General features: G+C 45.3%; 1 protein-coding gene across 2 annotated transcripts in view; it reads left to right on the top strand.

The window, feature by feature from the left end:
• The first annotated feature begins 8,609 nt into the window (after positions 1-8,609).
• The window catches only part of BICDL2 (BICD family like cargo adaptor 2), a 36,782-nt gene continuing 20,102 nt past the window's right edge, over positions 8,610-25,289 (top strand). Inside the window, exons 1-3 of one of the 2 annotated variants that reach the window (XM_066577188.1) lie at positions 8,610-8,741; positions 20,534-20,837; positions 21,124-21,339. In XM_066577188.1, coding sequence (XP_066433285.1) covers positions 20,547-20,837; positions 21,124-21,339 — 507 coding nt within the window. In that variant the 5' untranslated portion in view covers positions 8,610-8,741; positions 20,534-20,546. Of the gene's footprint in view, positions 8,795-20,533; positions 20,838-21,123; positions 21,340-25,289 lie in introns of both variants that reach the window. The other variant, XM_066577187.1, reaches the window with a different exon arrangement.

Below are 25,289 nucleotides of genomic sequence, written 5' to 3'. Positions count from 1 at the left end.
ACTATATATCGTTGATATACTTGCTGCGCCCGAGGCAGATGTGACACAAAGGTGTTCAAACTGAGAGAGGGGAGCAAGAAGAGAGACCAGTGGGCCCTGAGATTGGATGAAGTGTTTAATCTGGAAGTATTTAAACCACGCTCCGGTCTGGGGGCCCTCTCCCCCCAAAATCTCGCCCATCGGATGAACTCCCATATCCATTATGACATCCCTGACTCTGGGGATGGCAGTGCCCCTCACTGAGAGAGAAGAGCCCTACAAGAGAGCCGGGAGATCGGGATTACCGACCAGCAGAGTAAGGGGGCCATGGCGTGAAACCAGTCTCAAGTTTGAGGCAAAGCCATTCCAGACGACCAAAACCTGTTTCAGAAGAGGGGACAATAAGGGTATCCTGCTATCCACCGTGGGCAGGAGCCAAAAGGAGCCCGCAACCAAGGACTGGGAACCCTCACATTCCAAGTCTACCCATAATTTAGAAGACCCACTGTGTAGAAGATCTAAAACACACCTACATATAGCCGCCTTGTAATAGAGAGCGAAGCTGAGCAATCCCACACTCTTGTTTCCCTTTCTTCGAATAAGGGTCTTAAATTTGACCCTGGGTATTGTACCTCCCCAAACAAAAGCTATCGAGAGCTTGCGGAGCTTGGTCAGATATGATTTGGGAAGCCTTAACGGTAAGGTTTGAAAGAGATATAAGAATTTGGGTAAGGAGTCCATCTTCAGAGTATTTATCCTCCCGAACCAGGAGATCACGAGGGGTCGCCATTTCTTAAAATCTCTACCAAAACTTTCAAGCATCAGTTTGAAGTTTGTGTCATATAATGCTTTGGGGTCGCTAGTGAGATTGATACCCAGGTATTTAATGTGGTCATTCCTCCATTTCAAAGTGGAGAATTTGCTAATGCCTGAAACTACCTCCAGTAGGATTGTCACATTAAGAATTTCTGATTTACTAATATTAACTTTAAAGTTGTCGATTTCTACCAAATCTCTCAAACTCTTCCAAAGCAACCGGAATGGCCATCCGGGGATTTGTGATGTACATTAAAAAGTCATCGGCAAACAGGGCGAGTTTATGCTTGGAGTTGCCTATCTGTATCCCCTGAATATCTGAGTTGCTCTTTAGGGCATTGGCCAGGGACTCTATTACCAGGACATATAAAGAAGGGGAGAGAGGGTAACCCTGCCTCATTCTGTTATTTATTTTAAGGGGAGAGGAGAGGGAACCATTTACCCTAACCCGGGGTGAGGGGTCCTTATATAGAACCATGATCCAATTTATGAATCTGTATCCTAGGCCGACTTTCTTCAGGGTCAACTCCAGGAATCCCCAGTGCACCCTATCAAAGGCTTTCTCCGCGTCTACTGACAGCAAGCATAATGGGGTTCCAGAGAGTCGAGCCCGAGAAATCAGGGAAATTGTTCTGATAGTATTATCCCTTGCCTCTCGGCCCGGGACAAACCCAGTCTGTTCGCAGTTGATCAGGGTCAGGACGAGTGACTTCAAGCGGGATGCCAAAGTCCTTGAGAACAATTTAGTAGCGATGTTTAGGAGAGATATTGGACGATAGTTGGAGCACAGGGAGTGGTCCTTCCCGGGCTTTGGGATCACCGTAATTATTGCCTGTAGGGCCTGTAGTGGAAAAGGGCGGGATCCTAGGATGGAATTAAATGATTTTAATAAGATCGGGCACAACAGGTCTCCAAATTTTTTTGTGTAAAACCGTCTGGGCCTGGGCTTTTACCTATTTTTAAATCTTTAATTACGTCTTTAATTTCTTGTTCAGTGATGTTGTTGCCATCTAAACCGTCAGCCTCTCCCTCAGGGAGCGCCCTTGGTGTGTGCATATTTAAATATTTGTCTGCTGCTAGTGTGTCTTGGGCCTGGTCCCCCTCTTGTCGCCCCCCCCACCGTATATTGTAGAGGTCCTGGTAATATAGTCTAAAGCACTCTAGTATGTCAGAGTTGAAATGAATTTGTCCCTTGGATGGGGAGTTTAGCAAAGCTATATAGGGAGTAGAGGTCCTGGGATGGAGAGCCCTGGCCAGCCACCGACCACACTTGTTACCATGCTCATAGAAGCCACTACGCCACCTATCCCTAGCGCAGAGTGAGTGTTGGTCTAGGATGGAGAGGATCTTATTTTGAACCTTGGAAATATCTGCTCCAAGAGCATCCAAAGGAGCCCTTCTGTTGGAGGACTCAAGATTACCCAGGTTCATCAGTAGGTCCCGCAATCCCTGAACGCGCTCCCTTTTTAGTCTAGAACTGTGTGAGATGAGCGTTTCCCTGACCAAACACTTCAGGGCTTCCCATTGGATGGGCAGGGAAGAGAAATCATTTTCATGATCTGTAACAAAGTTGTGTATTGTCTGTTTCACCTCCTCCAGGCACAGGGGTTCATTAAGGAGATTATCATTTAGGCACCAGGAATGACTCACGCCCCCTCCAGAGCAACCCCGCAGGGCCCCAAAGCCCAGAGCATGGTCCGACCATGGAAAGATTCCCACTAAGCTAGAGGGGGCCCAGTCCAGAAGATCATATGTTACAAAAAGATAATCCAAACGACTATAACTGTTACATGCAGGTGAGAGATTACCGCGCCTATGTCCAGGTTCTGGAGCATTTTTATTTCGTTCGCGATAATTTTTTCTAAAATATCAATGAAGGGTGATTGCCCTTGAAGGGGGGAGGGGGTATATTACTAAGGGATTTGAGATCTGTAAAAGGTCCCTCTCCTAATTGGCGGGCATTATCCCTTTCGAGGGACTCAAGGTCTCTCAGACACGGTATGTCCGCAACGTCCAGACCCAGAAAAGACGCGTTATTCCTGTCGATATTGGTAAAGAACTTTTTCCAACTGAGTTTCCTTAGGAAGAGGGACATGTCCTTCGTCCAACAAACCTATTGAATTTGCTGGTGGGGACGAAGGACCGCCCCTCTATAGAATCGTGCTGTCACTCCATTAAGTGTCAGAACGACATTTATCTGACACCACTGCGCCGCCTTTTGTGACATCGCTATGAGCACTGCATATTATGACAGAAAGTCACTATGCTCTATGCAGGCCTTTGTATCAGCATCACGTTGCTAAGCTACCAGTTCAAGTGAGTTATCACATGACTTGTCGGGCTTCTGAGTGAAGGAGTCCTGGCATTGTGGCGCCGCCCCAGCATACACTGTTATGGGTGCTGCACATTGCGGCAGATGGTCACCACTAACGTACTGGCATCATGTTGCTAGGTTACTGGGTCAGGTGATCATCACATGACTGGCCCCTCCACGTAGACGCTATCCTAATGCTGGCGCTACTACCCGGTCTAGCAGTGATCATGCATGTCATCCGCCGCTGCTTCTTCCTCTAAGACAGCTACATTCCTCATACAATTCTTCTTGGGGTAACTTCTTTTTTCATTCTGTCTTTGGATCTTCTTAAACTACATGTATTTACTATCAGAGATGGCAGTGTGAGTCTCGCCCACCGGTATAGTGTGGAACATGATTGGATAGTAGAGTATCCACCCTGGGTGAGGAGGGGTCATGAATAGGCTATATAATACAAGCCTGCTAGCTGGTCTCTCATAGCTCTCCAGCCTACCATCTGGGCTGGAGACTCTGCTGCGTCCTCCGTTTATTATTTTTGTTTATGGGTTTAGGGTCTAGCTAACTTATCAGAGCTACTTGCACTATCAAATCCTGTAGCAATTAGTGGCTAGACTGAATGTTAATCCTTTAGTCAGAATAGGACAGACCAGCATGGAGACGCTCGCTCTTTGTCTGGATGGTTGTATTTTATCAAACAACCTTTTCCAGTTTTTTAGCGTCCTTTTTTTCCCCTCACTCTAGAAAATAATTTGGAGTTTATTCTTTTCTCAGACGTCGTCATTATCCTGGCATAGTTGTTCTGTATATACATCTTTGATGGTTTCTGATGAGTCACATGTTGTGTCGAAACGTGTAGAACAGAACACAAGAAAACAGAACATAATTTGAATCTGAATCGAATTGAATTCATTTAATTTTTCTTTGCAGCACACACACAGTGGTGGTCATACCTGATTCCGCTGTAGTGTAAAACCTGGTGTGGCATTATCTAGGGCACATGTGTCAAACACAAGGCCCGCGGGTTGAATCCAGCCCGCTGCCTCATGTTATGTGGCCCGCGGCGTGCTGACGCCGCTCACCAGTGAAGCTATTACCTAGCTGGGGTGCCGCAGCTCCCCGCTGGTAATCGTGCTATTACCGCTGTTCCCGGCAATGACGTCAGTGTGCAGCCGGGATCCTCCTTTCCTGAGTCCCCTGCTCATCAGTTCCGCAGGAGAGGACTTGGGGAGGAAGCATTCCGGGCGCACACACGGACGTCAGTGTGTAGCCGGGCTTAGCGCGAGCAGAGGGAGAGCGGTGCTGACTGCAGGGAGGAGGTAAGTATAAGGGTTAATATTACTGCTGTGGGGGGGTTAATATTGGTGCTGGAATGGGTTAATATTACTGCTGCTGGGGGGGTGTTAATATTACTGCTGCTGGGGGGGTGTTAATATTACTGCTGCTGGGGGGGTGTTAATATTACTGCTGCTGGGGGGGTGTTAATATTACTGCTGCTGGGGGGGTGTTAATATTACTGCTGCTGGGGGGGGGGGGGGTTAATATTACTGCTGCTTCCAACAGGGGTTAATATTACTGCTGCTCATTCGGGGGTTAATATTACTGCTGCTGGATGGGGGTTTAATTAATATTACTGCTGGGGGGGTTAATATTACTGCTGCTGGGGGGAAGTTAATTAATATTACTGCTGGGGGAAGTTAATTAATATTACTGCTGGGGGGGTTAATTCATATAACTGCTGCTGGGGGGGTGGGTTAATTAATTTTACTGCTGCTGGGAGAGGGTGCGGGGGGGGGGGGTTAATTAATTTTAATGCTGCGGGGGGGGTGTTAATATTACTGCTGCTGGGGGGGGTGTTAATATTACTGCTGCTGGGGGGGTTAATATTACTGCTGCTGGGGGGGGTTAATATTACTACTGCTGGGGGGGTTAATATTGCTGCTGGGGATGATGTTGCTGAGGGATTATTACTAGTGAGGGGGTATATATTACTGTGGGGGTTACTATTACTACTGGGGCCACTGTGGGATACCCTGTTACTACTGGGGCCACTGTGGGGTACCCTGTTACTACTGGGGCCACTGTGTGGCTCGCTATTACTACTGGGGCCACTGTGGGGCTCGCTATTACTAATGGGGTCACTGTGAGATTCGCTATTACTAATGGGGCCACTGTGGGGCTCGCTATTACTAATGGGGCCACTGTGGGGGTCAATATTTTTACTGGGGCCACTATGAGAGTCACTATTACTACTGCGACCACTATAGGGGACACTGTTACTACTGCGACGACCATAGGGGTCATTATTACTACTGCGACCACTATAGGGGTCACTATTAGGGCACGTTCACACGGGCATAATTGTATTTCGGTCGCAGAAATACGCTGCGTATTTGCGCAATCGAAAATCGCTTATGCCTGCATATTTGGGCACGCAAAAAAGAACGCAGATGGGCCCACTGAAATGGTGTGCAAATATGAATACATAGGTTTCCTGCGCATTCACCATGTATTTGTGCGGCCCATTCACTTCAATGGCCTATTGGGGTGCGTAGTATGTAACAATATAGATCATACTGTGTGACAATATACATCATGTGAATGATCTCATTGAAATCAATGGCTTCTATTCACTGCATGTTAGGTACGCAAATACGCTTTTGTGAACAATCGGCCCTTTGAAGGTCACCATATGCCTGATGTGGCTTTCGGTGAAAATGAGTTTGACACCCCTGATCTAGGGTGATCGAATTCATGCAGTATTCACCTGCTGCATCTTGCATCACTCTATCTGGAACTTGTCACTCCAGACGCAAAAGCCCTTTACCATATTCTAGGCATTCCGTATTTGATCCCTTTGTCTACTGCCCTTTTAGTCATTTAAAACATATTTTTTCGTCTTTTGTTGTTTGTTTTTTTCATGTCAGTCCAAAAAAAGTATATTTTAATAATTAATAATAAAAGTTACGTTTTAAGGGGTCCTACACGGCAACTACGTAACTATTTTTCGGGACCTCCTCCGCGCCAGTGACTCCCCTATTCTCATTTACACAAGGAAAGACTAGAAGCAATAGGATATAACTTAAAGGGAGGAGACACAGATTAGATATTAGACAGTGAGGGGTATAAATGAGTGGAACAGGTTGCCATGGGGGGGGGGGGGGGTATTCCTTCAATGGAAGTCTTCAGAGGCTAGGCAGACCTCTGTCTGGGATGATTTAGTGATCCTGTGTTGAGCAGGGGGTTGGAACCGATGACCCTGGAGGTCCCTGCCAACTCTACCAGTCTATGATATATTGGGTGAAAGGAAATTATAGCACATCTTAATACACATTTTCCTTTTTTCTATATACTATTGGAATAAGGCATGTTCTAAGTTTTAGTTTTGTGTATTAAAGTTAAGATCTTGCCAACAAAAACAACTTTACATTTTTTTTAAGCACAACTTAAACTAAATTCCCCCCTTATCGGTGATGCAATTTTTCATTTGCCAACAAATCAGACAACTTTTAACCCTTTCCAATCCACTGTCTGACCTCTGAAGACATTATGATTTAAGGCTGTACAGCTCCGATGTTGGAAGACGTCCATCAGGGTTCTCTTACTGTATATTGCCAGCCTCTCTGTTGTCAGAGCCTATCCAACGTGTCACCTCATGCAGTACTGGCTTTAGCCAGCAGATAGCACCGTTGTATAACGGCAGAAAAAGAGTAAGCCCCCCCTAGGAAAACCAGGATACAAATTTGATTGAAAAGGGTTAATGGACCGTGATTTCATAATAAAATTGAATCCAGCAGAAAGTAGGGCTCGGGTAGCGTTTGGCGAGGCGGGTATGAAGTTTTTGAGGAATATACCTAGAACTTTAAATAGTGGAAGAGGTGTTGTCTTCATATCAAACATTAGGTTGCATGATGCCTCTCAAATATACATTTTTTTCCACAACCATTTCTTTCCACGTAACCTAGGAGCTGTCCCAGACAAACCTGGGGAGAGGTTCCATTAAGATATTGCACAAGTGAGAAGACGTTTCAGTGGTAAATGGAATGAGAAGAAGCCTGCAGCCTATTATTGGACCTTTCAGTGAAAGGTTATTGCTGAAGGATATAAGGGAAAGAAAATAACTAAATGAGCTGCTTGTGTTGCTCAATGACATGAATGTTATGTAATATCAAAAATCCATATTTCTTTTCTGAAAGTGCTCAATAATGTAAATAGCAAATAAATTGATGTCAATTTGATTTCTTGGTTGAGATCCTTGTTCTTTCACAGCCTCCTATCTTTCCAAAATGGTGGATGGCAGAATAGCACCCTCAAATCTATAAAGTTAAGGCATAATTTCATGAAGAAACAAACAAAAAAAAAAAAGATTTCCCAGTTTCTCACAATGTCCACAAGGGTCTCAGCTGCCATGTTTTGTTGCATCTCTTAAACTTTAATTCTCTCTTAAACTCATACTTTTAATTATAACCTCTTCTAAATAAATCTTCGATCTACCTTCACAGTGTGACAGAGATATTTTGTTTCAAAGACTTCCTTATTGATGTCTTTCCACAATCACCATTCCTTGTCAGTGTTTCTTTAACAGTGGACACATGAACAGAGGTTTCTGCAGTCTGTAGACTCTTCTTTAAATCTCTGCTGTTCATCTTTCTCCCTTCTCTTAGGATTGACCGTTGTGCTCTTGGAGGGGTATAGCAAGCTGCCTGCTACTAAGGAGAGTAGAACAATCCTGAATGTTCTTCATCTGTAGATGACCATGGATTGATGTACATGCAGGTCGTAAGCTTTTGTAAGCTTTTCTAGCTTCATGTGTCTCTGTAACACGTCTTTTGAGCTTATCTTATACTCACCATTCACACTACACAATCTCTTGAAAAAAACAGATCTGTCAGTAACCAGGCTTTGTGTGCCTTTATAATGGGTGAAGCACTTGTGAAACCTGCACTGCCAATCTTATACCCTTAATGGAAACACCCTCTACTAATTCTGTCTTAATAAAGAGGTTTATTTACTTTCTCTCTCTGCATTGTGGGTGATGCGTTACATTGCATTTGTTTGTAATTTTGACTTAGATATAATCAGACACGTGATCAATGCAGAAATCCAGGGAATTCCCAAGGGTTCACTTACTTTTTCCTCCTGTGGATCTTACTTAATATGCTCAAAGACCTGAACGGCTCAACTGTCTGTGTGTTATTAGGCACCGTGGTTGATGTTCCTGGTGTTCCTTACTGCTCAGACGGCAGTATTTAGCATCGGTATTTGTAGGGCAGTAAGTATGGAGTGTAGTGTTCCAGACACGCAGCTTTGCACAATGTGATAATCTTTCTCCATCGTCAGAGGACGGCTCAGTGTCCAGCAGCAGCCGCTCTACTAATCCTCAGCAAGTTGTAATTCCCAGGTCCCAGCTGATCCCTGGGGATGAGCAGAGGTTCTCCATGTTGTGGTGCCTGCAGGTGGAGTGAACCTGTATGAGGAGGAGGACGAGAGGCGAGGGAGGCCCCAGGCTGGAATCTCCTCCCCGTGGAGCCACACCTGACATCTGTGTAGGTGACTACCGAGGAGTCAGGAAGAGTGCAGGAGACGGCTCCACAAGCTGAGATGGTCCCCATCCCAAGACCCCCTGATTACACAGGTGAGGACGTACAGACGTGCGTTCCCTGAAGGGATGCGGTCCCGTATGAGGGGGTAAGATAAATGTTGAGGTGTAAATGGAGCTTCTGACATATAACTTACATGTATGAACATGTATGGCCTGCTTCTCAAGGGCAGCGCTACATCCTATGTGAGAGCTCAGGTAGAAGGTATCCCTTATATCCTCTATATACCAGGTCTCTACTCTCTGGCACATGGATCGGACCATCACTCTACAAAAGTGTGAATTATTCTTCCGTGTACTTGAGAATACTTTGTATCTGACTGGAAAGAAAGTATATATGTGATACCTGATGTGTACAGTACATGTCATATCCAGCATATGGCAGCATGTATGTGTCATATCCAGTTTTTTATAGTGTATACTTATGTGTATGCGTGTGATACCTGGTTTCTGACACTGTATGTGTGATAATCGATAACTGATGGTGTGTCTTAATATGATAGTGTGATATTTGGCATCACGCTATTATATGTGGCATTCAACACACAATAGTGTCATAGTTGGTATCTGACTGTGTAGAGAAACGGATTAGAGTAATACAGGCTCCTGAAACAAGGTCCCACTGTATAACATGTGTGTTATACAGACGCTCACACTGTATAATAATGTGTGTTATTACATGGGAACAGCATATGTATTACATGTGTGATATTACAGGGAAAGAGAGTTTCTATTAGATGTGTGATTTTATACTGGGGTGGAGTGTTGGTATTACATGCGTGATATAACAGAGTATCTGTACTGCAGGTATAATACACAAGGGCACATGTATTACATATAACAGAGCGTATCTGTACTGCAGGTATAGTATATGAAGGCACGTATATTATGTCTGATAACAGGGTATCTGTACTGCAGGTATAATTTGAGGGCACATGTATTACATGTGTAATATTACAGCGAGTATCTGTACTGCAGGTATCAGGGGCATAACTGTAGAGGATGCGGTTGCACCCGGGCCCAGGAGGCTTAGAGGGCCAATAAGGCCTTGTCACCTCCATATAGAGAGCCTAGTACTATGAATAAAGCATTATAGTTGGGGGCCCTGTTACAGATTTTGCATTGGGGCCCAGAAGCTTCAAGTTACGCTTCTGGCAGATATAATATACGTGTGACATGACACAGGGACTGTATAACGTCATATGTGCATCTACATGCTATAATTTTGTGACAACTGATGATATTCTATGCAGCAGCTGATATGGGTTTAGTACCTGTGCACATAGTAGAAGTGAGTTTTGGGCAATTCCTGTCCTCTGGCCCATTGTGGGGTCAGTGGTTTGTGTGTACCGTGGCCTGTGTGGCACCGTGACGTGGTTGTGCTTCTTCTGTGATCACGTAGGGCTGTATATGATGTGTGTGACACACTATTACATTGTGTAAGCTGCTGAGTATCGTCGCACCCAGTGTGCTGGTCTAACCAGTCCCCAGCCTCTCACACCCTGAGAAAAGTATCTTAGGAACCATCCAACTCCAAACCCTTGTACTACAGGCTGAAACACGGACGGGGTCCTGCTCAGATGACTGCGCCTGCAGCGATTCGTGATGAGCGGTGGGCGTTCCCCCATTGTGCAGCACAACACCGGCATGGTGACATTCCTAATACACTGCTGCTGCTGCTAACATAGGCAGAAGGACTAGAAACTTTGTAAACTCAGTTTTTTGTTATAAAAATATAACATGAATGGAAAAAAAAAGTCTAGAAGAAACAACAAAGGGGCGGTAAACAGGCTGTGAGCCAGTAACCAAAACGGGAAATTCAGTAGATCCCTTTCTAGAGCTCGAGCTCTGCTCCTCCTGTATGACCCCGCAGTTCGTGTCCAACCAGAATACTGGATTCAGAACTGGAATAAGTTGTTCAAAAACTTTTCTTCTGCCATTTTGACTTCTGTGGAATGAGCTCATCATCTCACCTCGCTTGACTACATAGATGCCCCGTCACGGACTGTAGAATTTACAGGGATGACCCAGCACTCAGTGGTGACTTCCTTTATTCCATCCACCGATGACACAAGATCGGAGCATTGTCACATGTCCTTGGATGAGGTTCTCCTCAGGAATCCAGAGTTTGCTTATGAACAATGCTTCCATTTCTATGCGTCTGACACGCACACAGTTCTTAGTACCTTCCGGACAGGTGACTTTATAGAGCTGCCATGATCTAGTGCAGGTCAGGCCTCATATTTGGGGTTCTCCTCCCACCTGGTGAGGAGTCCTGGGCCATCTTTACTATCTGGCTTCAAGGGTCTCAAAGTTTTTGCAATGATTTAATTAAATATAATGTCGGTTACATTTATGTAGAAAAGTTTCACAAACTTTCCAGCATCATTATGTGACACTCCTGACTGATGAAATTCACAGATGCCGAGGTTATGTCATTATCACTGCCATGGTCACCTGCAGAGTCTCGCTTGCACAGAGGCGGCATCTGACGACTCTTGCGTGTTTAATGCTGTATTTCCAGTCCGGTTTCTCTGAGTCACTTTTTGTCCTGAGACTCTCAACTTTCCTCATCAGTGAATTTCCAGTTTCCAGGTGTTGAGGGTTTTATTAGCAGCTTCATCAGGTGCATCTGAATGTTGTGCCAACTGCAAGCACTGCCAGTAATTAACCGCAGAATTTCCTGTTATTAGTCAGCCATTATATAGTTATAATTGTCACATTAGCACCCATTTAAACCCCCACAGTTTCTTTCCTTTGCATAAGAACCAGAGGGTGACCATGCTTAAGAGGGGAGCAAGATTGAAGCCTTTTTCAAGTCACCATATGTCAGGGGTCAGTGGTGATGGAAGCTGCAGCTCTCTCTTCTTATCCCCAGTTATGTACATGGAGCTCCAGATCTAATAAATTGGTGCAAAACCTCTGAATATGTCTTGCCCGAGCCTTGGGAAATCATTGTCTACAAGACAATAAGGAAAAAACAGAGAAAGAAACTTAGGGAAAAAATAAGAAATAAGGAAAGAGGAAAAAAAACGAATAAGAGAAAGAAAAAAATGAGAAAAGATAAAAAAATAAAAAGGAGAAAGAAAAACGGAAAGAGAGCACAGGAGAAAAAAAGGGTAAAGAAAAGGAGAGAGAAATGGAGACAGATTGGGAGAAAGAGAAAAAGGAAGGCAGGAAACTCAGCTCAGTGACTACATGTGATCTGTATCTTAGGTCCTTAAAGGGGTTTTGCAGGGAAATACTATTGATAAGGTGACCAGATTTTCCCAGGGTCAAAGCGGCACAAAGGGGTGTGGTCAGGGGGCGGGGCTTATCACAACATATGATTTTACCTCCATCATTATAAAAAGTACAGCGCCGGTTCAAAAAAAGACCGGGAGCAAATTCTGTAGCATCTCTGCATCCAAAACAGTCAAAATACGTACTATTGGTGCAGATTTTGACTGGAAATCAGCGACTTATCCACATCTGATTTCATACTATGCGGCGCTCCACTCTAACCTTCTCCGTAGGTTTTCCGCTGTCAACGCTCCCCGACTTTCAGTTCCCAGTGGACAGAAGTGGCCTCACGTGACCAGCATCACCTGACCAGGCCGCTGGGAAACGGAAGCCGGGGAGCGCTGACTCAGGGAAGCTTTCGGAGGAGGTGAGGAGGAGCGTTGCATAGTATGACATCAACTGCTGATACGCAGCTGATTTCCAGTCAAAATCTGCACTAATTGTACAGATTTTGACTGTTTTTTAAGATGCGGAATTTGCTGTGGAAATTTCCACTGATATTCTGCAGCATTTCCTTCATGTGTAAACATACCCTAAGTCAGCTTGAGGTACGCTGCCACATGCAGAGTGGCCTCAGTAGTAATAGGGACCCCCACAGTAGCCCCAGCAGTAATACTGACCCCTCACAGTAGCCCCAGCAATGATGGTGCCCCCCCACACAGTAGCTCCAGCAATGATGGTGCCCCCCACACAGTAGCTCCAGCAATGATGGTGCCCCCCACACAGTAGCTCCAGCAATGATGGTGCCCCCTACACAGTAGCTCCAGCAATGATAGTGCCCCCCACACAGTAGCTCCAGCAATGATGGTGCCCCCCACACAGTAGCTCCAGCAATGATGGTGCCCCCCACACAGTAGCTCCAGCAATGATGGTGCCCCCTACACAGTAGCTCCAGCAATGATAGTGCCCCCCACACAGTAGCTCCAGCAATGATGGTGCCCCCCACACAGTAGCTCCAGCAATGATGGTGCCCCCCACACAGTAGCTCCAGCAATGATGGTGCCCCCTACACAGTAGCTCCAGCAATGATAGTGCCCCCCACCACAGTAGCTCCAGCGATGATAGTGCCCCCCACACAGTAGCCCCAGCAATGATAGTACCCCCCCACACAGTAGCCCCAGCAAGGATAGTGCCCCCCCACACAGTAGCCCCAGCAAGGATGGTTCTCCCCACACAGTAGCCCCGCCAAACTCGCCTGGTAATCACTTTAATGGCAACCAGACTTCACCAGAAAGCTGGACAAAAGCAGGACAAATGTCCCGAAAGCCGCACAAATGCCTGCTTCGCTGGCGTCCCAGCGGAAGGCGGGACACATGGTCCCAAAGCGGGACTGTCCCGCCTAAATTCGGATGTCTGGTGACCTTCACTGATGACCTATCATTAGGATAGGCAGAAAAATAATAAACAGTGGCAGCATGGATGGTGAAAAAATCCTAAATTGTATTTTATTGTTCAATAATCCTGAATTAGGCAACGTTTCGACTGGAAAGTTCTTTTTCAAGAGACCATCAGTATTCTGGAACATGGAGCAGCTGTTCAGACTACTGATAGTGGCTTGAAAAAGACCTTTACGGTCGAAACGTTGCCTAATTCTGGATTATCTATATATATAAAATTGAATGTATTCGTGCGTGTCTGTCTGTCTGTCTGTCTGTTTGTCTGTCTGTCTGTCTGTTTGTCCTTTATGCGCTACTACACCATTCATCCGATCGCCATGAGACTTTGGGAAGTTGTTCAGTACACTCCTGGGAAGATTATAGGCATAGTACAAATATCCTACGATAAATGGCGCGCATGTGTGCGTCGTCGACAGTTACGCCCCCCCCACGTAGATCGTTCGATTTCCATCACTGCCACTAATTTTCTCGCTTCCCAATGTCATAGAAACGTGAAATTTGGCACGAGCATTGATTATGTTATAAATAGGAAAAGTTAATGGGAAGTTGTTGAGTACACTCTTGGGAAGATTACTGACATAGTACAACTATCCTACGATAGGTGGCGCGCGCGAGCGTCGTCGACAGTTATGCCCCCCCAGACAAAGATCGTTTGATTTCCATCTCAAGCACGAAAGCAAAAGGCATTACGAGTAACGGGATGAGTGTTCAACTACAAAATGATGCATCCGCCGAACGTTTCGCAAGACAATTGCTGGATATTGAGAATGCTGAGGTAAAATGAAAGCTGTGCTGTGATTGGTTGCTATTTCTTATACTGCTGAGGTAAAATGAAAGCTGCGCTGTGATTGGTTGCAATTTCTTATACTGCTGAGGTAAAATGAAAGCTGTGCTGTGATTGGTTGCTATATATTATACCGCTGAGGTAAAATGAATGCTGTACTGTGATTTGTTGCTATTTTTTATATTGCTGAGGCAGAATAAAAGTTGCGCTGTGATTGGTTGTTATTTCTCTTACTGCTGAGGTAACATGAAAGCTGCGCTGTGATTGGTTGCTATATGTAATACCGCAGAGGTAACATGAAAGCTGCACTGTGATTGGTTGTTATATTTTATACTGCTGAGGTAACATATAAGCTGCGCTGTGACTGGGTGTTATCTATCTATATATATAAAATTGAATGTATGTCTGTCTGTCTGTCTGTCTGTTTGTCCTTTATGCGCTACTACACCATTCATCCGATCGCCATGAAACTTTGGGAAGTTGTTGAGTACACTCCTGGGAAGATTATAGGCATAGTACAACTATCCTACAATAAATGGCGCGCGTCCGAGCGTCGTCGACAGTTACGCCCCCCCACGTAGATCGTTCGATTTCCATCATTGCCACTAATTCTCTCACTTCCCAATGTCGTAGAAACATGAAATTTGGCACGAGCATTGATTATGTCATAAATAGGAAAAGTTAATGGGTCCCAACTCGATTATTCAATTCTATGCGCCAAAGAATTAGCGTCCAACTTTTACGTACGGAATCGAATTCTCTCGCTTCCCAATGTCATAGAAACATGAAATTTGGCACGGGCATTGAATATGTCATAAATAGGAAATGCTAATGGGTCCCAACTCGATTATTCAATTCTATGCGCCAAAGAATAAGCGTCCAAATTTTACGTACGGAATCGAATTCTCTCGCTTCCCAATGTAATAGAAACGTGAAATTAGGCACGAGCATTGATTATGTCATAAATAGGAAAAGCTAATGTGTCCCAACTCGATTATTCAATTCTATACGCAAAAGAATTAGCGTCCAAATTTTACATACGGAATGTAATTTTCTCACTTTCCGGTGTCATAGAAACGTGAAATTTGACACGGGCATTGAATATGTCATAAATAGGAAAAGCTAATGGGTCCCAACTCGATTATTTAATTCTATGCGCAAAAGAGTTAGCGTCCAAATTTTGCGTACGGAATGTAATTTTCTCACATAGAAACTTGAAATTTGGCACGGGCATTGAATATGTCACAAATAGGAAACACTAATGGGTCCCAACTCAATTATTCAATTTTAAGCGCAAAAGAATTGGCGTCCAAATTTTACGTACAGAATCGAATTCTCTCGCTTCCCAATGTAATAGAAACTCGAAATTTGGCACGCGCATTTATTATGTCATAAATAGGAAAAGTTAATGGGAAGTTGTTGAGTACACTCCTGGGAAGATTACTGGCATAGTACATCTATCCTACGATAGGTGGCGCGCGCGCGTGCGAGCGTCGTCGACAGTTATGCCCCCCCAGACAAAGATCGTTTGATTTCCATCTCAAGCACAAAAGCAAAAGGCATTACGAGCAACGGGATGCGTGTTCAACTACAAAATGATGCATCCGCCGAACATATCACAAGACAATTCCTGGATATTGAGAATGCTGAGGTAAAATAAAAGCTGTGCTGTGATTGGTTGCTATATATAATACTGCAGAGGTAACATGAAAGCTGCGCTGTGATTCGTTGCTATTTTTTATATTGCTGAGGCAGAATAAACGTTGCGCTGTGATTGGTTGTTATTTCTCTTACTGCTGACGTAACATGAAAGCTGCGCTGTGATTGGTTGTTACATTTTATACTGCTGAGGTAACATATAAGCTGCCCTGTGATTGGGTGTTATATATTATAAAGCTGAGGTAACATGAAAGCTGCGCTGTGATTGGTTGTTATATATTATACCACTGAGGTAACCTAAAAAAGCTGCGCTGTGATTGGTTGTTATATATTATACCACTGAGGTAACCTAAAAAAGCTGCGCTGTGATTGGTTGTTATCTAGATATATAAAAACGAATGTCTGTCTGTCTTCGCAGCAACGCGCGACGGGTAAGCTAGTTGAACAATAAAATACAATTTCGGATTTTTTCACCATTCAAGCTGCCACTCTTTATTATTTTTCTGCCTGTCTTTTGAATAGAGTTGATGGTTCATAAACTCTGTAGGTGGCTTTGCATTGTTTTTGAAACAATCTCCTCTGTTTTTGGGATAATAGTTGAGTGCTGCTGGAATTTCTTTTGTTTTGTGGACTATCATGAGGATAGGTCATCAATAGCCGATTGACCGGTGTCCGTTGCTCAGGATCCCGACTGATCAGCTGAGAAGGCGCATGCTGTCAGTGCAGCAAATACAAAGAGGTCGGAGCGGAAGTCTCCGTGACGACCTCTCTGTAGTGTCCGGCACTCGTAACTGCAGGCACAGCTACCATTGATTTCAAGCACCAGTAACTACATGAGAGGATGGCGTGGAGACGTCCACTCCAAATACACAGAGTTCGCTGTGAAAGCCTCTGCACCGACCTCGGTATAGTGTCCGGTGCTTGTAAATACAGGCATGGTTCCCATTGATTTCTGACCTTTCTGTATTTGTGGCGCTGATGGCATGCACACGCTCAGCTGATCGGTTGAGGTCCCGAGCGACGGACCCCAGCCAATCAACTATTGATGACCTTTTCTGATGATAGGTCATCAATAGTATTTCATAGAAAAACCTCTTTAATTTGTGACACCTGCTTTGTCTTTGGGGGTTACTGTTATAATCAGCAGGAAAGCTGCTGCATCTTCATCACCACTTTCTAAGTTGTTGGGGCAGTTGTTATGACCCTTGGAGGGGATCAGCAGACCACACTGCTCAGCCTCGTTACAAAGAGATGTGTCTGTTATCATCTCTATAAATACTTTTGTTTTCTGCAGTGTGGTGCGGTTGATAGCTTGTTAAATAGTTGAATTTTAAATAAGTCCCACTGACTGGACAGACGAAACAACAGTTTTCAGGCACAAATTACACCAGAAAACTGTCTTACGTGCGCTGCACTACATTTGCTATCTGTTTTTACACACTCTTGGTCAATTTTCCCAACATGTCCAAAAAAGGGGACATGGCCTAAATTGAGCCAAAAATTGTGCCAAATTGCTGTGGATTGCACCAAAATTTTGGTGCAATTTTTGACATAAAATAAGCCAACTAATAGGTGGTCTAAACTTAGACCTAGACAGCCTTAAAAATCGACAGATTTATCATTCAGCAAAGCTGGTGCATTTTTAAGACTAACTTTTAGATAGTGTTGGTTAATAACCCTCAGTGTGTCTTTCACCTTGGCTTTCCAGTGCTGCCTTGTCTAGACTGTCTAGTTAGTGCATCTTGCTCCTTGGCTTTGTAGAACTGTCTGGGTTACCTAGCTTGTGGTTTCTCTACTCCTTGTTCGTTTCTGTGTTTTTCTCTGTCTAGGGTCATTGTAGCATTTTCTTCTTTAGGCTCTTGTCTGGGTTCTAGTGCCCTCCTGTTCTCAGGGACGGTCTTTTAAACCAGGTCATCTATAAGGTAAACTTAAGACTGTTTAGGGACAGTGGCATCACGGAGAGACTTAAGGAGACCCAGTGTTAGGGTTAGCATTTCTCCTGGAATGTCGGGTGAGGAAATAAATATGCACAGTGGCCATCTTCTTTGAGAGAAGTCACCAGATAATTGCAGGGTGAATAGAGGGAAATACCAGCTGAAGTGTATCAGATGTTAGTAAAAAGCTAGTCATGGAGAGAATCCAATGTTATTAGGGCCAAAGGAGGCCCCACTAAGTATTAACATGTGGATTCTAGTTCAGGTATTCAATAGTTGCCAAATTTACAAACCTTCAGCTATTTGCAAAAAAACCCAACTATTTAAATACTATAGCTCAACACAACTAATATAACAATTGGTTTCTCCAAATACTACACAAAATGCCACTTTTACCGATTCCTGCAGTCTCACAATTATTTACCCTCCAAATAGAATCTCTCATAAGAGCACACATTTGGAAATGAGCGCTTCATTAGTTGCATCAGATGTGTTTGAGATCTTATGCCGTTATTACATGGCAGCATTTTTTTCCTGCAAAATGCCAGACAACGCTGATTGCAGCCGACACCTGGACTAGGCATAGTGATTGACCTGAGAAGTCCAGATGTTGGCTGCAGTCAATGTAGCTCAGCTGCGTTTTGCAGGGGAGGAACACTGGTGTAATAGCATCCTAACACACCAAATAACTATACAGGGGTTTATTGACTGTGATGTTTGATTGCAGGTTAGAAATATGGCTAAGAGAGATGGCTACTATAAATATAGCTAAGTCAAGAAAATAGTCCAAAAAGTTGAGATCTCTGGCTTGTACAAACAGGGAAAGGGATACAAAAAGATAGCAAATGCCTTGAATGTGCCTAGAAGCAGCTGGAAGCAGTTTGCAAGTTCAAAGTTAAAGGAACACTGGCTGCACTAGCTGGATGTGGCAGAAAGAGGGCACTAGAACTGGCTGCCACCAGATTCCTGAGGAGACAGGTGGTCAAAAACCCTCCAGTGACTGCAAAAGATTGGGTAGCAGCAGCCAATTCTGAAGGTCTGCATGCCCGAACTCCCAAGACGTCACCCCTACTGACCCAAAAGCACAAGAAAAGTCTCCTCCAATATGCTCAAAATTGTATAAATAAGCCACAGTAGTTTAGAGTTGGAACATTTCAGGCCTCTGGATCCCCAGTGTGTCTGATGGAGGAAGGATGAAGCACGGAAAAGAAACCCACCCTGCGAAGTATGGTGGTAGCTTGGTGATACAGTGAAGCATGGCGGTGGTCAGTGATACAGTAAAGCATGGCGGTGGTCAGTGATACAGTGAAGCATGGCGGTGGTCGGTGATACAGTGAAGCATGGTGGTGGTCAGTGATACAGTAAAGCATGGTGGTGGTCAGTGATACAGTGAAGCATGGCGGTGGTCGGTGATGCTGTGAAGCATGGCGGTGGTCGGTGATACAGTGAAGCATGGCGGTGGTGGGTGATACAGTGAAGCATGGCGGTGGTCGGTGATACAGTGAAGCATGGCGGTGGTCGGTGATACAGTGAAGCATGGCGGTGGTCGGTGATACAGTGAAGCATGGCGGTGGTCGGTGATACAGTGAAGCATGGCGGTGGTCGGTGATACAGTGAAGCATGGCGGTGGTCGGTGATACAGTGAAGCATGGCGGTGGTCGGTGATGCAGTGAAGCATGGCGGTGGTCGGTGATACAGTGTAGCATGGCGGTGGTCGGTGATACAGTGAAGCATGGCAGTGGTCGGTGATACAGTGAAGCATGGCGGTGGTCAGTGATACAGTGAAGCATGGCGGTGGTCAGTGATACAGTGAAGCATGGCGGTGGTCAGTGATACAGTGAAGCATGGCGGTGGTCGGTGATACAGTGAAGCATGGCGGTGGTCAGTGATACAGTGAAGCATGGCGGTGGTCAGTGATACAGTGAAGCATGGCGGTGGTCGGTGATACAGTGAATCATGGCGGTGGTCGGTGATACAGTGAAGCATGGCGGTGGTCGGTGATACAGTGAAGCATGGTGGTGGTCGGTGATGCAGTGAAGAATGGTGGTGGTCGGTGATGCAATGAAACATGGCGGTGGTCGCTAATGCTCTAGGGCTGGAAACCTACAGCATGTGCAGGGCAAGATGGATTTTATCAAGTATTAGGAAATCCTTGCAGAAAATGTCATATCTTCTGTAATGAAGCTTGGGCGTCATTGGACCTTCCAGCAGGACAAGGATCCCGAACAGACCGCAAAGTCCACCAAGGATTTAGAAAAAATCCTGGAAGATTATGGAGTTGTGTCACGTAACCATAAAAAGTCTTTGGTGGGATGTGAAAACAGATGCAGCACACAAACCTATTAGTATTAGTTACTGGAGGCCATTGTTCATGAGGAACAGGGTAAGAGTCCTCAGGTAAGCTATCAGAAGCGGCTATCTGGCTGTACATCATGTTTGTCTACTAAATACTAAAATATGCCATTTATGTGTATATAGGATAATCCTGAGGTTGCAGGAGTCAGTAAAAGTGACACTTTGGGGTGAATTTGAAGCAACTGCTTGTTATATTAGTTGTGTTGAACTAAGGGGGGTTGAATCATTTGGATTTAAAGTGCATGGTTATAAATTTTGGGGTCCACGGCTTAGAAATGCTTCTGTTTAGTACTGATCTAGTCTGGACCTGGAGACTGATGTGGTAGTTGTTGACTGTCTTGGGGGGGGGGGGGGGGGGGGAGGGTCGGAGTTGCCTGACACTTTGTCTGCTTTTTCACCATTCGATCTCTTCACCAGTTTCACCCATCTAATGACCTCGGGAGACGCAGAGACTCGGGAGGGCGCCCCCCACAGCTGGGATGGTGGCATGGCCTCTCCCACCATGGAGGAACATTTCTACCCCTTCCTGATAGAAAGACGACCCTCCTACCTTGAAGAGGATGATGAAGAGCGCAGGGAGGAGGATCTGAGTCTTGTCCTGGAAAGGAAAGACAAGGACCTTCTCCTGGCAGCGGAACTGGGCAAGGCCCTTCTAGAGAGAAATGACTACCTGGAGAAGGGCCGAGAGGCCTTGGAGGAGGAGCTAAGGGAAATTCGAGAGGTGAGAGGTTGTGCTAAAGCCACTTATACCCATATCCCTTACTTATATCATGTCTTATACTCCAGTCACATTCAGAGCTGCAGTCACAATTCTGCTGGTCTCCAGTTAACTCACAGGCGGCAAATTTTCACATGTCACTACGGACCACCGCCAACTCAGTGCATTGTGGGAGAAATAGTCAGATGTAGAGAATGCTAGAATGTCCAAGAAATGTTCATTGCCGTTTAATAGCCCTCCCTACCCACATGTAGATATAAGACCCCTGAAGCCTATTTTTGCGTTGCAGCGGCTGGAGCAGGATAAGCATGCCTTACGCCTCAAAATGGAGGCAAAAGATGGTGAATGGAAAGCCCAAATCACCGACCTGGAAAGCGACCTGGCTGCGGCCCGGCTCCAGATACGACAACTCACAGACAACCACAAAGAATGCGGCCGGGAGAGCGCAAGCGCCGTACAGGAACTGTCCGAGCAGAACCAGCGACTCATGGAACAGGTGGCACAGGTAAGGGTACAGTATCACACATGATGGGATTATATACGTGGCACAGCAGACAGTATCACACATGATGGGATTATATACGTGGCACAGCAGACAGTATCACACATGATGGGATTATATACGTGGCACAGCAGACAGTATCACACATGATGGGATTATATACGTGGCACAGCAGACAGTATCACACATGACAAGAGGATCCAGCAGATCTTTCTATTAGGAAAGTAAAAAGCAACAACAAGAAAAATGGCAAGAATATAATATACCAACTCAAAAGTTACTAAATATTATAGAACCCAGAGAAGAAAAAAACTGGCCCGGCTGCAAAACCGTCCATACGTATCCCATTTATACCAAATATTTTATATTGAATAAAAATAAAGAAACTTGTTACGTCCATGCGGCGCACTACAGCTCCATGCCTCAGTATGGACGCAAGAAGGACGCAAACAGCAACAACTCTCATAATGTTGCATAGACCAATTGCACCTCTCCAGGTATAGAAGGAAGGACACCTGTCCCTTACTAATCAGGGGAAGTGGGGCACCCCTGCCTGAAAGCAGGGCGATTGTCCCGATAAGGACAGCCAAATTCGGGTCCAGATTTTCCTGATCAGGAACCAGGAAAGATGCACCAAACACATGGTAGGACACGACTCTATTCACACACACTGAACACAGAACACGACCGTTTACACCTCATGTCTGGCCACCTACATAGACATACAGAACACGTTGCTGTTCACACCAACACATAAGGTTATGCAAACCACATAAAACAGGACTGCACATACACCACATGTCTGGCCACCTGCAATATGTCCAAACTCCTTCACCAAGTCACCGAGAATGTTCCTACTTATCTCGTCCTCGAGGATTTCATGCTGCATCAATACGAAGCACCGTGTGTTCCACATGTAATACCCAACCACTACACTAATTTAACCCTTTCCAATCCACTGTCTAATGTCTTCAGACGTTCTGATTGAAGGCTGTACAGCTCCGATGTCAGAAGATGTCCGTCAGGGTGTTCTTACTGTATTTTACTGGCTGCTCTGTTGTCGGGGGCCTCTCCAGCATATCCCATGCTGCAGTACTAGCTCTAGCCAGCAGATGGCACCATTGTATAATGGCAGAAAGAGAAAATCCCCTAGGAAACCCTGAATCCAAAATTGGATTGCAAAGGGTTAAAATAAAGTGCTGCGGTCCCTGCCACCCAGATCTCTGAATGCGACATAACACTGATCGACATAGGTAAGGTCAACTAGCCGAGGCAAACCGATGGAAGCCCCTATCCTCTTTTATACCTCTATATTAAAAAGAAACAATGAAGCAGGAAGTGGTCCATGCTATCCAGAGTGTTGCCACATGCCTCACATGGATAACCCCTTTCTTTGTTGTTTATGTATTTTAAGCTGTCCCCAACATATAGCTTACCATGGAAACAGCACTTGGTCAAGTCCCAATACTGCAAGGGGATTCTTACTGAATTTAAAAGCAACAAACCTATCCTCAAATCCCACCCTGGCAGTCTCTGAGGGCCAATGGACTCTGAAAGAGAGTTGTTAAAACCCGCTAGTTGTCAAAACACACCTAGCCAGAACTCTGACTTCCTACATAGTGAGCCCCCATTGGCGTAAAACCTTCAGAACCAGTGCAACGTAAGCCAGAAGATGTTCATGTAGTGTACAAAATCCTTCACATGCCCTCCTGTCTTCCATTCCTGTAAGAAAGACTGAAACCATCCCTTACAGGAGGACACCCACAGAGGACCCCTCTCTTTCCAGAGGTTTGCAATATTAATTTTCAAAAAGGTATCCACTAATACCATCACTGGGTTGACCATACCCAACCCACCTAGTCTCCTTGTAGCGTAAGTAACCTCTTCTTGACTCAGTTCAACCTATTGTTCCATAACATCTGAAAGAACTGGCTGTAGACCCACAATCAAAGAGGTTTCGGCAAAAAATGCATACACTTCCCAGGTATATTAATAAAGGGAGCAGGTAGGTCTTGATCAAGTAAACCCTTTCTCTCAGGGTCAAAGACAACCCTCTCCAACTTTTTGAGCAATATTTCTCAATCTGCCTTCCCAGTTTTTCTTGGAATAATTCCCTTGATCAAATTCAATGTCTAAAATCTTAGACTCTTGGGGTTCTGGGAGAGCGTCCAGAAGATCAAAATCAATATCTTCTCCTTCCAACCAGAGACTCTCACACTTTTCCCAATTGATCTTTGACCTGTAGACCTTCCAGTAGCAGTCAATTTCTAACATCACCCACCTCGTCTCCTTCCTGGTGGAGACAAAGATAGTAACACAATCAGCAAATGCCACTATCCTCAAGGCTGAGCGCAGCACCCCCCAGGTCCATCCTTACCCCGCCAATGGTCCTCCGTCTACCCTTCTGAGGAAGAGATCAACAAACATGTAAAGCAAGGAGCTCAAAGCGTATCCTTAGGGGACTCTAAAAGGACGACCAACCAAACCATTCAGAAGTGGGAAACTCTCCTCCCCTGAATATAAAGTTTATAAACAATTCACAAACCCCACTGGCAGACAGTATCTCAAAAAGACAAACCAAAGATACTCATGATCACTCAATCAAGAGCTTTCGCCTGATCCAGGGAAAGTAAAAACCCCTTCCAGAGACGACTCCTTCCCGCTCCACAGCCTCCCGGACACTCAGCACGACGCTAAACATGCTTTGACCAAGAACAAAGTGGTGCTGAGCCCAAGAAAGGAGTTGGGACGCAAATTTTACCACCATACTGAAAAGCACTTTTGTCAGAATCTTTCTGTCTGTATTGAGGAGCGCTATTGGACGCCAATTCTTAATATGGAACAGATCTTTACCCTTAGACCTCCTCATTGACTTTGGCATTAAAAATCTCAAGAGGGGAACCCAAACTTTTTGGCCCTAAGCTCATTAATCGCCAAACCAGCTTCCTCTTCTATAATTGCTTCTGTCAAAACATGAAGAGAAGGATCTACTTCTGGTTCAGGAATGGTTTGCGCCAGGAAAACTGAGATTCTGTCCCAATTAAGTTCTCTCCTACCCAAGAGATGTGAATATCTGACGACCTCCAGGATCCCTGATCTGGACTTTTTCAAGGGACCTCATACTGTCTAATAGACCTATGACCAATTTACAACTGACTGACATCTTACAGTTCCTGTAGGCGTCGAGTGAGTGATACTTCCCAAAATCCCTCTCAAAAACCAAAGATGCTGACTAGAGATGAGCGAATATACTCGTTTTGAGTAATTACTCGATCGAGCACAGCGATTTTCGAGTACTTCCGTACTCGGGTGAAAAGATTCGGGGGGCGCCGGGGGAGGCGTGGCGGAGCGGGGGGGGGGGGGGAACAGGGGGGAGCTCTCTCTCTCTTCCTCTCCCCCCCACTCCCCGCTGCAACCCCCCACTCACCCACGGCGCCCCCCAAATCTTTTCACCCGAGTACGGAAGTACTCGAAAATCGCGGGTGAAAAAGGGGCGTGGCCGAGTAGGTTCGCTCATCTCTAATGCTGACCTATCAGGCTAAGGGCTTGTCCACACTTGCATTTTTGTTGCATGCTTTTTCACGCGATATCGCTGTTTTTTTAATGCGAATGTCAATGGGACTTTCTAATGTTAAAAATGCATTGCACAAAAATCACAAGTTTGTGCTTTGCGATTTCTGTGCAGTGCAGAAGAGCCCTCAGATCTCTTGAGCAAGGATTTCACACTGGAGACGTTTTCACGGCTTTCCCCAGTCAAGTCTGTGATAGCCCCCAATTCACCGCAGCAGGATGCCTGCAGTTGGCGTCCTGTTGCCATGACAACCCAGCGACACAGAGGGAGCTCCCTCCCTCTGTGAAGCCTTTCCACGTCCCCACCAAGCTGCTGCTCTCTGCAGCTCCCTGAAGGTAGCTGAAGGTGTGTATAACATCAGCCAATCAGCAGCTAGCACAGA

Source organism: Eleutherodactylus coqui, chromosome 8 (genome assembly GCF_035609145.1).
Source record: "Eleutherodactylus coqui strain aEleCoq1 chromosome 8, aEleCoq1.hap1, whole genome shotgun sequence".
Lineage (NCBI taxonomy): Eukaryota > Metazoa > Chordata > Amphibia > Anura > Eleutherodactylidae > Eleutherodactylus > Eleutherodactylus coqui.
Note: the sequence above shows the minus strand (reverse complement) of the source record. Positions and strands in the feature narration are given on the sequence as shown.